The 16,739-nt window shown below is 44.7% G+C and overlaps 1 protein-coding gene across 2 annotated transcripts in view; it reads right to left on the bottom strand.

Moving 5' to 3' along the window:
* Positions 1-11,649: 11,649 nt before the first annotated feature.
* NEDD9 (neural precursor cell expressed, developmentally down-regulated 9) overlaps positions 11,650-16,739 on the bottom strand; it is a 38,449-nt gene continuing 33,359 nt past the window's right edge. For both annotated transcript variants that reach the window (XM_064424727.1, XM_064424734.1), the window contains exons 5-7: positions 15,497-16,720; positions 15,066-15,155; positions 11,650-14,221 (exon numbers count right to left, since the gene is read on the bottom strand). In XM_064424727.1, the coding sequence (XP_064280797.1) occupies positions 13,730-14,221; positions 15,066-15,155; positions 15,497-16,720 (1,806 nt within the window). In that variant the 3' untranslated portion in view covers positions 11,650-13,729. The remainder of the gene's footprint in view (positions 14,222-15,065; positions 15,156-15,496; positions 16,721-16,739) is intronic.

The raw sequence follows: 16,739 nt of genomic DNA, 5'->3' as shown, positions 1-16,739 counted from the left end.
ACAGTGTTATCTCTGAAAGCTGGATGGAAAGGAGACACTTTGGCACTGCTTCACAGTGCCTGGCAGAAGGCTCTCATCTGGTCTAGGGCTAATGTTCATGCATAGCAGTGTTGGACTCCACTTCACGCAAAGGAATTATTTTCACAAAGGGGGACACTGCGATCAAGTACATCTTGGGCTTTGTTTTCCGTCTGTTTCTATTCATGGGGCTTTTCAGTTTCCATAGCAGGAAATGAATAGCACAAATGTTCCTTTAACTTTGGTGGCTGAGGGACTCCAGTATGTAGGGAAAGATGGGATAGGGCCATAATGTGGCCACTCTGGTCACTGTCCAAGTATTGAACACATAACCTACTGTTTGTGGTTTACCTGCCTCTGCTGGGTTTGTGTCACTGCCACTGTGACTCGTCCCATATGCTGGCAGTGTACTTGAATAAGAAGGCTAAGATGTGGGATCTGTGGCCTGAGAGGTACTTGCCTGTGAATCTTTCTCCCTGGATCTGGGTGTGCTGAGCGATTCAAGCAGCTGACTTGTGTCCACAGTCTATTAAAACATCCAGCCTTCTATGCTGGTAACAATGAAGTTTCAAGATGAGAAGTTACATGTAACCTATGTCTTCCTCGGAACACTATGAAGGAGAATACCTTGCTGTATGTCATGTCAATTTCCTCTTCTCTGCACTAGAGTATTTTAACTTTTTTTGGGGGGAGTCTAAAGCCTTCTGGCAGCAAATTTGTTTGTTCACAAGTAACACAGGCTGTGGCTCAAAGCAAGTTTTGCTACAACTGTGTGCCAGGTTGAACCACTGGGGCTGTGTCAACACTGAATTTTTATTAAAGTCAATCTTTAACTTCTTAGCACAGTGCCCTGTCCTTCTTACTGAAGGACTTAATCAGGAGCCTTCTTTGTGAGAACTTCTTGCTTATTTTCGGTTAATTGCTGTTCCTGTGGCAAATGAGTGTTTTGATGCCAGATGATCAGCTGTTGGACTTTAACCTGTTTAAAATTGTTAGGCAACTTGCCTGCCATGGTGGAATGCATCAAAATATGTCCCTGCCCACCACTTATTTCCAACGTCGGTGGTCTCAGTTTTTAGAAATATAAAGAGTTGCTCCTCTCAGGTTCTGGAAAGACCCTGCTTTGAGAAGATCCTCAGGAGAAGCAGGACATGCTGCCTGGAGGGCTGAGCTTGGTGCAAGGTGCAGGTGTCTGCAAGGCGTAGGCAGAGGATGTGCTTAGCTTGGACACGCCAGGTCTGCAGCATCTCTGCAGTGATGGTAATCCCCTAAAGCCCTCTCGTGTTGGTGGCTGGCTGGCACCACAGCTGCTGTGACTTCTGATCCTGGCACGTCTTGATTTTTGGTTTTCCAAGAACAGAACCAGTCTGATCAACCTCTGGTGTCCGTGGGTTGGGTACACGTTGGCACACCCGAACCAGCATGAGTACTACAGCCACGTGTGGAAATCCTCATCTTTCCTTCAGGCCAGCAAAGAGGCCATGCCACGGCTGGGAGCTGTGAATTTCACTGCATCACTCTGATTTGCAAGTCTTACTGGATTTCTTTGTTAGCCTCTTTATTTTCCAGAATTATAGAATCACGGAATGGCTTGGGCTGGAAGAGACCCTAAAGGTCGTCTAGTTCCTCCCTCCCTGACATGGGCAGGGACACCTGCCACGAGACGAGGTTGCTGAAAGCACCATCCAACCCAACATTTTCAAGGATGGGGCATTGACAGCTACTCTGGGCAAAATCACGAGGTTCACTTAACAACTGTGGCACTGAAGTACTAGCAGTGACACTTTTTGCAGCCTTAGTTTTACATTTTTCCTAAAGATTCACATACTGAGAGTAGACTTGGTTTTGCTTTTCTTTGTCCCTGCTTCCAGGATGTCCTCACGTTTCTCCTGGGCCCTCAAGGGATGTCATGGATAGTGGAAAACGCTTATCCCTGAACCGGACACTGTAGATTCAGTCTGAAATACTAAATCAAGAAATGGATACATCCTGGAGGCTTTTAGCATCCAGTTTGGGTGGGAAGGGCGTGTGTCACCACTAGATGGCATGGGCCGCCAGGCTTTGGGGACGCGCCCTCCTGGCAGGACCGATACTGCTGAACTCCTTTGCCGGTGTTGTTGCTTTATTTATTTATATATATATATATATATTTTTTAATTAATAGCAATTCTGCTGTTAGTTAGGGGGTTTGGGAAGCACAAGGGCAACGGCTTGTAGGTATTGAGCCTGGTTCTTGTTTGGCCGTATACTGCATGCCAAAAAGCCTGTGGGAATGCATGGAGCCTTGAGTCTGGGAGCACTGGTGCATTGCTTTACTTTGTAAAGGAAAGTAGCCTCTAAACTATCTGCTTCAGGAAGAGAGGTCTCAAAAATACCAAGAGTGGTCTGCTTTTCTTACCTCTCACCGTGCTTGAAGAAGAAGAAAAAAGAAAGTCTACAAAACACACCACAGCAGCACTTAGGATTATAAACATACTGTACCAGTGTCTACAGCAGCTTAGGAAAAGTATTGCTTTTGTGGGGTTTTTCCCAGTCTGATGGCAAGGGCAAGCTGCCTGCTATCTAGATCTCTTCAAAACCAGTTCTTGATGTTGCATCCTTATTCTTCTCACAATTGAGATGTGATGTGACGTTCCATCCCATCAAAGCTGGTCTAAATCCTGCTAGTTACTGAGCAAGTAAAACAAGTGCTTACGATCGGCTTACTTTAAAACCTTCTCCCAAAATCTACTATTAGTATTAGTCCAATAGTAGCCTACCATTAATATAAAATATAATATTAATAGCACAATATTAATATTAAACCTGGGGACAGAAAGTCTGTGTAACATTTTCCTTGCATTAAATACCAAAATTCTTGAGAAAAGCTAGGGGATAGAGATAGGGTGGGAGCCTTGTTGAGTTATGCTGCTACTGACTCCGTATTCATGCTAAGGGAGGAGGAAGCACTTTGCTGCACATGGCTTTGGAGAAATCTATTTTCCCTTTCTTGAGTCCCTCGTTCATTACTCAAGACTTTCAGTGAGTCCCATTAGAAAATCTAGCATTTACATTTAGAGGGTTGCTGGCATTAAAAAAAAAAAGACAAACTTTCTTTTTTTTCCAGTCTGTGTGGCTTGCCAGGTAATTTCAGGTTTATTCCAGCTGTGCAGGTGTGTGCCTGAGGAGTCTTCATCTGCTGTTTGGGTCTGAAGAAGGGCTGCTGCTCTTGTGTTAGTGATCTCTAGTGCTTGTGAGACTCCACAAGTCAAAACTGAGATGAAATGCTGGGATTAAAAATTGGGCTGTTTATAACACCAAAGCAGGGCTGAGGCTCTTACACCACTCCTCTGCCTGACAGCTCCCTGGGGAGCACAAATGCCGCTGGAAAGTAGGTGCTTGCCAGTGCTCTGGACCACTGCAGCTGTGGCCACCCACCCATCCTGTGGGAGCTTGGAGAGGAGGAAGAAGCCTCTGCCCTGTGGCCAGCAGGAGGAGGAGCTGAAGCCAACCTTTTGTATGTGTGGTGTTTAAGGCTAAAAATGGCAGGGCTTTTCTTTTTCTCTTGGCCAGACTCCAGCTCGAGGCTGACTAGCCAGAAAATACTTCAGTCACACTGTATTTTCTCCATTCTCCAAGACCCTTGCTCTCAGTTCATGTTAGGGGAGATGTGCTTGTCATCAAGACTGCCAGGACTGGCAGGTGCTTCAGAAATACTTGTGATGGAGAGCAGAGTGAGCCTGTCCTAGGAAAAGGAAGAAAGTGTGCTAGGATGAGGGGAGTGTGGAGGGTTCAGTGCATGCTTCTGACTCAGGAAACACAGCACAACAGACTAAGGACACCATCTCAAGGTACAGGTATGTGACAGGAGCAGTATCTTTTCTAGGATGGCCAAGCACTTCAGTGGTGGCTGCAGCACTAGGTTTCTTGGGATGTCTCACATGTGGATAAACACTTCACACAGTAGGTAATGAAAACCTGCAATCTGCTGCCACAGAATGTCACAAAGATAAGGTTGTAAACCTGCAGATACCAACTAATTAATACTTCCATGGGCAAATCCCAAGTTTATAGGATAATGAGAGGTGTAGTCAGTGCTATGTTTCCTAACATCCAATATCCAATGATTGTGAACACTAGCTTGTGAATGTGCCCTGAACAGACCTACCTGCCCCTTCAGAAATAGAATATGGGGCTGTGTGCTCCATGGCCTGACCCACCTGGTAAGTTCTTACTTTCTTAAATGTTGTCAGACTGATAGCTAGAAATGCTTAGAGAACAAAACCAATAGAATACCATGCACATTTTCTCAACTAAAAAATGTCTTCAAAGCTTCAAAGAATGAAGAAAAGCTTTCCTTTGTTTCACAAATATCTGTTGTATTTACTGCTCTGAACAGTCAGTAAGAAGCCAGAACTCAGTGCAGCACATGGGAGGAGATGGCAGCCTTTCCTGCCTGAGATGCCCTGCATACTGAGCAGGACCAGCAGAGATCAGAGCTGGGCTCTGCCTTTGGGCTTTGAGCTGCAGCCAGCAGGCATGAGATTGTCCCACCTTCCTGTAGCTGATTTCACCTGTGTAGGGGAGCTTTGAAGAGCTAATTAGTTCCTACTTGTGCAAAAGGTATTATTTATTCCTTACCTAAAGTGCAAGGACTAGAGAAAAATCAGGCTTGGAGGACTTGCTTCTGTGTACATGGAGAGAGCTTTAAAAATACATACCAGCTGGTGATGAAGCCACAGCTGTGGCTTTTGTGTGTGTAAGGATTGTGTCTTCATCACTGAGCCTGTGGAAAAGCAGCATTGCTGAGGAACAGAGCATGCTTAAATGGCCTCCTAGCTGCTTGTCACACAATGTCCTCCTGGGAAGTCATGGATGCATTCATGTGGGAAACACTGAATTTCACTTTTCTCCTTGATTGGTTTTTTCGTAGGATGAGAAACTGAGCAATGATCACAGGGCATGGAGATTTTTTGCTCTGTTGCCTTGCCTGGAAGTGGAGGTTGGCATTTTCTTCTGCACTTATTACTTCTGAATAACTTATATGTATGAGATAAGTTGCTCCAAAGATTTTGGTTTGTTGTAGAAGATATGCCACAGGCTTCTGTTTCTGCCTATTATGGGAATTTTAGCATAAAAACCTAACTGTAGCAGAGCCCCTCTGATAAGCAGAAAATCTGAAATATATGAATTATGGGATTCATAAATCCATATTAAGTATATGAATTATGGGATTTCCCTCCATGCTGGAACAGCCTGAGGCAGAATCACTTGCTGGAAAACCGGTCAACTGCAGGGCTCTGGATCATATGGCAATACTGGTATCCTGTGCTGGCCTCCAGGTGGGTGCTTTTGTTTTACCCAACAATGTGTTGTTTGTTTGTGGGACAGAAGTAGCTTAGGAGTATCTTGACACCTCTATATGGTTAACAGCTAATGAGCACAGTGCCTAAATACATGACTCTTTATTCGTGTGCTGCTAGCTGCCACTGCAGGTCACTGCATAAGCAGTGCCTGGCTGACGCAGCATCGGGAATAAGATCTTTAGAAGGTCTTTTTTTCTTTTTCTCCTCGAGAGGAAAATAAAAATGTAAAATCTCTTTCAGCTGGATCTACACACTCACCATGTAAGGTACTTAGTGTTTGCAGTTGTGTCATCCTCTTTCCCATATGAGGAGAAAAACAGACAAAAAGGGATGAGCCATATGTGCTGGTAGTGGAGAAGCATTCAGAGTAAAAGAAAAAAGATTTTCACAAGCCTTCTCTAACTAGAAGAAGAAAGCAAATTCACTTTGTCAGAAAATAATTTTGAAACCAACATTTCAAAACTAAGGGTTGTTCTATTGTTTGACTCTCCTTTAGCCTCTTTTGGTGATTCAGCCCTTTCTGTGCCAAAGCCACTTAACCTGGCATCTGGTGCATGCTCTCCCTGGAAATGAGTGTCTGAAAATGCAGGTTACACTTTTCAGCAGGGCAGAGATATAGGCAGATTACTTATGGAGGGGAGCTGAACCTCACCTATCAACCACCCCTGTGACCTTAAGGAAATCTGCCTTATTTTCCTCTTCTCCTGTGTTTCTCTGCTCTGGTACAAGGAAGAACAGCCTAACCCAGGTATCCTCCAGGCTGGGAGTTCCTAAGGAAGGAGCTCTGTAACCACCTGGATTTTGCACTGTTACAAGCACAGAGCTGGCAAGAAAACTGCTGGGAGAGTGGGGGCACAGAGCTCTGAGTTACTTGTCCAACTTTTCCCCCATGTGACACAGAGCATGTTTTAGTTGATGAGCCTTTAGAGCCAGGGCTAATTGCAAAGCCTGAAGGCTGTCTGAGGGCAGGAGGAGGTGGCAGGACAGGGGGTACTCAGCTTGGATGTGGGTTGTGACATTTGCTGGCTTAGGCTCCAGGGGTGCCCTGACTTGATGAACTCTCAGGACAAGTGCTTTGATAGTACGAATACCAGATTTAGGCTTGGTGAGCCGGGGGGAGTCCACAAGTTTCTACAATGTTTTAGTGTTTAGGTTGTGACTTGAGCTGTGTCTGTGGCCCCATCAACTTTCAGGAGGCAGGTCTCCAGGTAGTATTCATCATCCTCAAAATTTAGGAGTGTATCATGTGGTCATTTGCATGTGAGCTGCTTGTCTTGGCTGCCCTTGAAGACCTAAGATGCAATCAATCATTGGGGCCTGTTGAGGATTTGTCTCATCCTAAAGTAGATTTAATCATATAGATTGGACTCTAACCAGCTTAAAGGGGACTCTGATGATATTTCTCACAGGCATATGTCTTTAGATAAGCAGGATGAATTGCATCTGAGGTGTCTCATACTGAGAGTACATACAGGTTAATCCAACTTGAGGCATTTCTGAACATCACCACCCATGGAGAGAAAAGGAGGCAGTGAGGAAGAAACTTTCTTATTTGTGTGTCTTGTTGTCCTCAGCAGTTCTACTTCTTGGATGGAACCAGAGTTTCTGTGTAATGCCTGTATTTGAGGGACCTGTGGATATCCACCTTCTCAGGAGCAAAGCAAAGGCAGCTCCACCTGCTGCTGTTTCAGGGTGGAATGAGGTGTCCTGTGCAGTGCAGCCCTGCTCTGGCAATGTCCATTTGGGCATTGCAGCAATTCCCATGAAAGTGATGCAGGTTTCCATCAGGGCTGATGTGCTTATTCCTTTAGTACATCTGTGAGTGGACAAATGAAAGCTGTGTCTAGAGCAATGAGGCCTGAAAACCAACTGCAGGTCAAGCACTGCAGAATGCACATGCTCATTCATCAAAAATTAATTTGTCTTTGAAATGCCTCATGAAGAAAAGCCAGGTAAATTAACTTCTCCCCTTCTGGAATGAAAGCTAATTACAGCTCTCCTGAGATAAAAGGCTTTTGGGTGGGCTGGTCCCAACATCCTTCATAAAAACAAAGCACAGGGTGAAAAAACAGCAAAAATCTATTTTTTCTTTTTCATGTTCATGGCCACTCACCCGTGGGGCTTTTTCTCTTTGTGCTTGACTGGGAATAAAAAACTTGAATCACTGTGTAGCAAAATGCTCTGGGGCCCTCTAACTGCACAAAAGGTTGTAAGATTTACTTCAATTCCTTTCTGTAAGAAAATTTAAAGCTAGAACAGGCTTTTTTCTTTGTCTTTTCTTATTCTCTGCACTCCTCCAGATTTTTCTGCTTGTCCTTGACAGTAACCTTCATTTAACCACGTCTATGTTCATATAAATAGCAGATGCTTCTGGGACATTGTTATTGTGCTTTCCTGGTTGGCAATCGTTTGAGCAGCCCTGGCTGCAGTGTTGAGCAAGATAAAGCTGGCTAAGTAGGAAGCTGTGAAGGGCCTCTTGAATTTAGTTTCCTGCAGCTTTACATCCAGAGAAGAGCCCTGATCACTTTTTCTGTAATTAAGGGAAATTACACAGAAGGAGAAAAAAATTACTCGTGATTTCAGCGGACAACTCCCCCAACCCAGCAGCAGGGTTTTTACATCCCTGCCGTGGCTGACAGCACCCGATGCTCCGTGGGTGCAAGCCTGCACAGAACCAGGGAATTGTGATTTTTGCCTGGCCTTATGGAATGTGTAACCTTCTGGGAGCCCGCTGCGGGCGGGGGCGGCAGCTGCTGCTGCTCCTGCTGCAAAGGCAGCGCGGAGCAGATGAGCTGAGCTTCACGGATCTCCTGGAGACCTGAGGCTTCCTGCTCCCTGCTCCTGCCAGTCAGCCTGGCACGTGGAATTGCTGTGTGTACAGAACATATCCTTTCCCTTGGTGCTCAGCAGAGAAAAAAGAACCCCTGTCAGGGCGGTGGTGTGGTGCTGAGCCCATTGAGGCTGCAGCAGCGCTCCTTAGGCACTGGTTTCCCAGGCACTGGGCTTCTCCTTCGGCAGGGACTGGGAGGACTCATGGAGATGTAGAGGCCAATAGCCACAAGGTGAATTCCTGCAAGGAGCATTGACTTGGTGGACTTTGCTTGTGGGGGCTAGGGCCAGAAGTTAAACCCCAGGGAGGTGCAGAAAGAAGAAAGCAAACTGCAGCTCGATTGTGGGTTGAGCCAAGCCTGATGGTGTCTACTGAAAAGACAGAACGGAAGCACAAACTGCTGTGAGGAGCTTACTATTGCAAATTAAACCCCAGGAGAGATGGGAAAGTGATCTGCTCAGCACTGGCTCTCCCTCTGAGCATTCCAGGTTCCTCTGTTCAGCAGTCCACAGCATCTGATAGCAAAGGCTGTTTCTGCAGAGACAAGGGTTTATCAAGAGGCACAAAGAGCTTTTGCCCATGGGATGGGCAACTACTGATTTTCTGCTGTTTTGAGAGCTAAAGAGGAGGCCTCTACAGTGTGCATGCCCAGACTGTGCCCTGGAATTTTGACCTGAAAGGACCTTGTTGGTCCTTTGCTCTAGGAAGCCACCCCCCAAGTGGTCCTAGCCACTGACCTGGAAGGCGGGGGCATGAAGATCACCCTGATCTGAGCCCAGCAGCTTCCCAGGAGCTCAAGTCAATGCCCAGGGGAGTTGTTTCGTCCAAGGTTAGGCAGCTGACTGGCTATTTTATACCCTGCATAACTCACTGGCACTGAAAGCTAAATATTTGGGTTTTGAATAGAGAATGATGTACTTGGATTTCCGAAATGAATCCAACAGCCAGCAATATGTCCAGCATGGTCAGGCCTTGCTCATGATGTGAACTCCATTCCAAATTTAGCTCTAATTTAATCAAAGTAAAATTGTCTCTGGGCAGTACATCAGAGAGAAAATGAAGTAGTACAAGTTACTGAGAGTCTGTGCTACTCCTCATGCAACCTCCCAAGAAGTTCCTGCTCTCTGTGAAGTCAACTGGCTTATTATAGGGCTGGATTAGATATTTTTCCTGCTGCTGTTCACTTTTTGCAGGTACTCTCAAGCCGTGGCTTCAATGCCCTCTTCAAGTCAGAAGAATTTCTGTGAAGGGCTTTGCATCACTAGATACAACTGTAGCTTTGCTGTGATGTTGAAAAGCCACACAGCTATATCCAGGCTCTTAGACAGAGAAAGCTGCTGTCATGGGTGGAATTTGGGTGCAAGTAACAAAAATAAATTATTTTATAAAAGACCCCAAATCTACATTATCTAGACAGTCCATCTCTGAGATGAGCTCAGCTGGGTTAAGAAAGATACGCACATGCAACTTTTGAAACTGCCAGTGTAAGAGGCTAAGATGAAATGAACAGGCGTGTTTTAGAATAGGGAGAAATGCTTTGTGTTGTCTTCTGGGACTGGCATGACCCTGGCTTTGCCCTAGAAATATTTCTGTCTAAATGTTGACTAAAGCTGTGGACATTGTGAGAGGAGAAATGGTAAGGGAAGATTAAGAATTACCTTTGGAGAAAATCCCATGAGCTTCTAAAGCCTTTAGGCTGAGATTGAGGCATGTTAAGGTAGAGCAGGCAGCCTGGAAGTTTCATAAGGAAAAGCTGAATTTGGATCTGAAAAGTTACAGATGCTTGGCTTGTAGGCAGAGGGAAGATGTCACTGGTGTGACAACACTCTGAAGAGCTGGTGACAGGTGTGGGAGGGACACTTCTGAAATGCAGCCCAGATGTTTGTGTCAGAGAATGCCAAAAGCTCCAGGGCCTAGAAGTTATGGGGGATGTGAAGATGCTGGGGTGTATTCAGGCATCAGGTGATGGTGTTGGAAGTGGGTGTCCTTCACCCATACTGCCTGTGCTGGGGCTCTGCTGGGGCTGCAGCACTGCATCGCTGAGGAAAAGGCAGGAGCTGCACAACCCTGGCTTGCAAGAAATGGCAGAGGTAGCAGCAGGGGGTTGTGCATTATGAATTATGGCTTGTGTCATATTGTTATGAATTGGCAACTTCTCTAAAACCTGCCCATTTCAAGGATGGCTTTTGCCTGTTCTTTTTCTCCCTTGCTCATCATACTGGAAGAGGAAAAGAAGTGTTTTTCTAATAAACATGAAACGGTAATTACTTAATGTACGCAGTAAAGAGCCATGCATTTGTGTTCATTTGAGTGTTCTGCATTTGCCACTACTGTGAGGCAGGCTTTTTTCCACACTGGCCATGAGACAGTCATTTCACACTGGCCATCATCTTGGTTGCCACACAACAGCAGTTTCTTGACAACTGCATGGGCACATTGTGGCTTGAGGGAGGGGAACAAAGAGGCTCTGGTTTCTATTCTGAGCTATTTTGTTTGTCCAGTCCCTTCTTTGTTGTTAGCTGACCTTTTTACATTTAGCAGGGAAGCAAAATGGAGCACTGTGGAAGAGTGCTCCACAGAACAACCCTGTATCCCCAGCTGTCCCCTTGCAAGGACATGGTGAGCCAAACCAAGCACTTTGCTCTCAAGGTTTTCATTGCTCTTATGCTTTCTGGCAGAGATGTCTTTCATTAGCAGCCAAAAGCTGGTGCAAGGACAGTACCAGCCGTGGGTTTTCTCTCTCCTTGCACCCCTGGGTGTTTGACAGGAGGTTGGGCAGTGAGTGCCTTGGCAGCAGTGAAATGTGAAAGTAACTTCAGGGAAAACTTTGTGATCCTTAAAGCCACGGGGTTGCTTCAGATAGAACTCACAACCACATAATGCTCAACGTGGCATGTAATAGAAGAGGGATGCTCTTACCACTGGCTATGGGGAGAAAGGTGCCTGTACTGAGCAAAATTGCTTTTCCAGTTCCTGTGGACAATGGCTTCACCAGTAAGTGCTGGAGAGGGGGAGCAGGCCAGAATGGGTGGAAGGCACAGCTGTGTCCTGTGATCCCCAGCTTCCTGTGGGATCATGTTGAGAGGAACTGCCCCACTCAGATGAAGGACCACTGTCCGTGCCACGCTGAGACATTTCGGGATGCAGGTGGAATACACACAAGGAATGGGGCAGGATTGTGCCTGAGTGTACTGTAGGCCCTCATAGATGTATTTTGGACTTGATAGCTTGTGTGGCTGAGTTGGATAAATGCTTCACCTGCTGCTTCTGGACAGGCAGAGAAACTGTCTGTCCCTTCCTCTTAAACCACCAAGTTCTCATTTCACACTATAAGCACTGACCAGTGAAAAGACAGAAAATGAGTTCCTCATTTAAGAATGGCTTTGATAGTATTAGCAAGCAGCAATATTTCCTTTGAATATGCTTAGAAGACTCTGAAAACAAGAAAAAACAAGACCAAGTTGCCTTTTTTTTAATATAAAAAAGTTTGTAATTTTAGTAATTCCAAAATGATTCTCTACAAGATAACAAACTGTAATACAGGGTTGCAATAAAAGTTCTCCTTTGGAAAGCACAAACTATCAACATAACCACTACACTTAGAAACACATTTTCACTTTCTAAGAATATACAGAGAAAAAAATGTACAGGGAAATCCAAAAGAATCCCAAACAAAAATAGTACAAAACAGGTTCATGTAGATTGCTTTTTGGCAACTGGTTATAGGTTGCAAAATCACAACTGCTCTTTCAGGATGTCATACCAGGCCAAGCCTTGGAACCCACCCTGAGCCATCTGGGTTGTGCTGGCTACCACTGACCTTCCAGGAATGTTCTGCACTCCGGAATGTTATGGTAATGAACAATTGTCTTTGCTCTAGGACAATACATCCCATTTCAGTAAGGCACATGTTTGGCTACAAAATGGGAAAGTTAGGAGTCAAGCAGAAGTGAGAAGTGCCTGTTTCCCAGGTGCTACTGATCTCACGACCCTGCTGTTCCAGTGATCTGGCAAATGCTCTGAACACATTAACGTGGGACCACCTTGAATTAATAAGGACAGTAGTAGTGTTTCTGCTTTAAAAATGCAAGAATCACCTGGAATTTTCCTGAGCTACTGCTCACTTTGAAGCACAGCTTTTAGGCTGCAGACCACAGGAAAATGGTGTTCTGTGACTTATTTTTATGGGGTTCACAGAAGGCAACGATGACAAATAAGCTTATAAGGGTTTTGGAGTGAGCAGCATACACAACATTTCTAAAGGAGCCTAACACTCTGCTAATTATTTTTAAGGGTCTACATTGAAAATTATTAGGTGGGACTGTGCGTATTTACTGATGGAACGGTCCCATTAATACAGGACATCATTTTTGGCAACAGTGTAGTGCAAAAAAGATCAGCACCTACACAACAGAATTCTGGAAAAAAGGCCCAGTAGCTGAATGGAAATGAGAATTACAACAGATGCAATTAATTCCCAATAATACGTCCTAGAAAATTAAGTGCTACTTCTTCATTAAATTGTGTATATGCTATAGAGATATTTAAATATCTATTTCAAATTAAGCTCTTTTCTTTCCATACAAAATATAATTTGTATGTTAATCCTTCTGAAAGGGATTGGTATTTTGAAACTTTGCTCATCCACAGCCTCAAAGATGAGCCCAATGGATCCTGGGATGCCCTCAGGATAACTCTTGAGTCCATAAACAATAAGGCTTTCAAGCCTGACTGTTAAATTAAACTGCCAATGCAAGGACATACAAAGTAAACATGTATGAAATTACATTGCTGGGAATCCATCCACGGTTTTGAAATCCCATGTTGGACAGTTATTAGAAACAGCAAAATCTGAATGCCAAAAGGTATTAAATATATTCAATTCTGCCTTCCTCCTTTGAAGGTCCTGTTTCTTACAGGGCCTAAAAATGCTTTTCTCCCAAATGGTGTATGCCTTGCTCGATATGTTGCTTATTGCAGCTGTGCATGTATGTTGGTCAGAATGACCAAATGTTTTACACAACAAAGTAACATCAAGAGGCATTAAAACTTCACAGATTAACCTACAGAAAGTAATTTCAAAGAAGGGAATGGAGTTCTATGAGAACCATTACGCTTGCTTCATGGATTGCTACAAGTAGGTTTCACAACCAAGTCCATGCACCAGCATCAAGAAGGAATGAAACAAAAAGAGTGCAGCATCCAGTTAACAAATATGCTGAGGAAACAGGCTGTATATACAAAAGATATGCACTGTTTACCTGACACGTAATTTTTAAGGTGCTTAATTGATGTTTTAGGGAAGGTAGCAACATATACATATACCCCGTGTATACAGATCTAAATGTGTATAAGAAACATAATACAGAACCAGACAATATTCCCAGATCCCTGATTTGATTAGACTCTTTGATGCCTAAGAATGTGTTTAAAATATTTAATAAAAAATATCTAAAAAAGATACCATTTACATAAAAATAGCTCCAGTTTGTCTGCTCTTCTGTTTTGGTGCTCACGGAATGGATTCTGCTGGGTTTCATAAGGACGCCATTTGGACCAGAGAGAGTTTGAACAACTGTGCGTGATGAGAGAGCTCTGTTACTCGGTCCACCATCTTCTGCAGGGATGCTGTGTTGGGGTAACTCAAGGCAGCCGCCTTGGTGGCCAGAACAACGCTCTTGAGCAGTTCACACAGCTGGTTGCTGGAGTTCATCACTCTGTTGCACATGTCCTGAGTCGTCATTTGCCTCGCGAGCGTGTCCCCAATGAAGACGAGTTTGTGAGCGCTCAGAATGATGAACTTGCTGTGTGCCACGAAGATCCGGGGGGGCTGAGAGGAGTTGACACAACTGAAAAAGGCATCGATGGCGTTCAGGAGGGAGTTGAAGTGAGTCTCGCACTGGTCGGAGTAGAACAAAAGCAGGCGGCTGTCATGGGAGGTCTGCAGGGCCTGCGGAGGCTTCCATTTGGAGATGTCGTTCTCCACTGGCTTTGTGATCTCTTGCTCCAGACGTTGAAACTGATTGATCTGAAAAGAAAAGCAAAAGCTCCCATCAGCCAGTATTCTTGTAAGATGCTGTTATGTACTACGATTTCCCTTTGTGCCTCGGGACACCCCCGTGTATCCTACAGTGACCTTATGCCAAGTAAAAAGTAACAGTATGTTTTCTAGCATCAGGTTTGATTACCGTAAATCCAAACATGCAGAGTTCAGAAAGGAGAACCATCTGAAATACCTCATTTGCATTAAAAAACCCCAACAACACAAACTCCTGAATTTACAGGCTGTTGCTCATTTGGAGTATTCTGAAATCACAAGTGAGAGAGATGGATCCAAGTGGCAATGACTCCTACACAATCTTTAAAAAGCTGTCATCTCTGTGGGATTTTGAGATGAAAACCCTTCAAATCTCACCTCTTCATTGCTTGTACAATTTTCTGCCATAAAATATGGCAACAACATTCTGAAGAATTAATATGAGGAAAAAGGGACAGCCATCGACCTTGTGAACCTACTTTTTTTAGCACTAAAAGTGATGTTCAGCACAATATTTAATATTTAAGCTGATGGTATTGATGTTCACTGAGCAGATGTGAAGGTGGCACATGTATTGAGTATGGTCCAGTGATTAAGGCCCTGGATGGCAGGTCAGGAATTCTCAAGCTGGCTTTGTGACTGACCTGCTGTGAGACATCACAGAAGATTGTTTCTCTTCTGTTGTGAACTTTTAGTTTTTAAACTCTTTGCTTTTTATTATCTGTAGCCTTTGCACACTGCTAAGGGGAGGGCCCCTCCTGCTCTGTTTAACCAGTGCTCCCTTTGTGTAATGAATGCTGCATTTCAGTGCAATTATGCACCTGGAAAAACGTACCTGATGGTGCTCTAGCTCCATTTTGCTCTGCTTGATGATATTTTCTTTCTCCAGAAGCTCCTTCTGTTGCCTTTCAAACTCTTCTTTCCCCTGTTTTGCATAACATAAGAGACTGTTAAATCAAAACTGCTTCTGAACTAAATGGCAGCTCACAGGTCAAGAAAGAGGCTGCTTTATATTGGCTTTTTCACTGGTAGTGCACCACTAAGAGTACAGAAAATGAAAGGATAGTGTGGCAGGACAAAAGGCTATCATTATTAGAAATCCAACAGTCCTATTTGACAGGAAGTAATCCTGGTAACCTGGTGAAATTACTCTTGAATAGGCTTTAGCATGGCAATCGATTGCTGCTTTCCCACAAGAAGCTTCTACAAAAACCACAGACAATTCCTACATGGCCTTGTGCAAAACAAGGTGTTGGGTTCACCTACCTGCAGGTGAACATAATCGTAGTCATCCATCCAGCTCTTTTCTGAGCCTTCACTGGTGGCATTGTAGGGGTGCTGGCCTTTACTCAGGAGCGGGGGAAGGGAGCTGCAGTGGTTCTGTGCTTTTTCTCCATGACGCTGCATCTGAGGACTGTCATACACACAGTCAGGAGCATTCATTATATTCTCTGGTACATTTTTGACACGGGAGGTGCCCAGTGCCTGTCTGAAGAGCAGCTCTGCGTTGACACTGATGGTGGTGGTCAGCTGCTTGGCATCGTCCGGGACTGTCCTTGCCACCATAATGAACCGATCCAGGTCATCGCACTTGTTCTGCACTCTGTTGACAGCTAGGACATTCAAAGACCAGCTGTAGCTGTTCAAGTCATGACTGGTTTGGGTAAGAATCTGGTGAGAGTCCTCCAGCCTTTGCACCTCCCTCCTCATTTTGTTGAGGAGGCTGAACTCAGACAGGCAGGAAGCATTGGCTGCCGATCCTTTGGCAAACTGGAGGTACTCCAACAGCGACTGCTCTACCTTATCCACAGCAGCGTGAATTTCATTGATGTGTTTCTCCATATACACATAGGACCGCCAGTCTGGCGTAATGAAGGCTGTGAGGTGATTGACAGCTGACTCCACCATCTGCTGGAGGCGATAAAGCCTCTCTATGGCAGTGTCTGGATCAAGGATTAGTCTTTTGTCCTGTGCAGTTGATGCTGAATGAGAAGAGTCTTTTGATGTCGTTGACGATGTGGACATGTTACTCCTCGTGCTTCCTGTGCTGGAGAAAGACAACCTATTCATCCCATCAGTCACATCCTGTAAGCCTTTATTGTCTTGGAGGACTGGTGGTGGCACATCATAGACACCTTCTCTTCCTTCTGCAATGGGATTTTCACTGAGTCCTGTCTGTTGTCCTGGGAATGCAATTCCCCTTGGGGTATCATAAACATCTTTTTCAGGTGCAATTTGCTGTCCAAGAAAATGGTTTTGATGGTTTGTAGGGATGTCATAAACACTCTGTGTCTGTGCCATTCCACCTGGTAATAATATGCTCTCAGGAGAAAATCTATTAAGTTCTTTTCCAGTTGCTTTGGTAATGGGAGGAGGAATATCATACACTCCTTCCGGTCTTACACTCTGTCCCACTGGAGATGAAAAATCCTGCAAGTTTTCCCTCAGGGCTGTATCATCTTGGCGTGCAGATGGAGGTGCAGCATAGACCTGAATCACAGCAAACAAA

This window comes from Passer domesticus, chromosome 1, assembly GCF_036417665.1.
Source record: "Passer domesticus isolate bPasDom1 chromosome 1, bPasDom1.hap1, whole genome shotgun sequence".
Taxonomy (NCBI): domain Eukaryota; kingdom Metazoa; phylum Chordata; class Aves; order Passeriformes; family Passeridae; genus Passer; species Passer domesticus.
The sequence above is the reverse complement of the archived record's forward strand: the minus strand, read 5'-3'. Positions and strand labels throughout refer to the sequence as shown.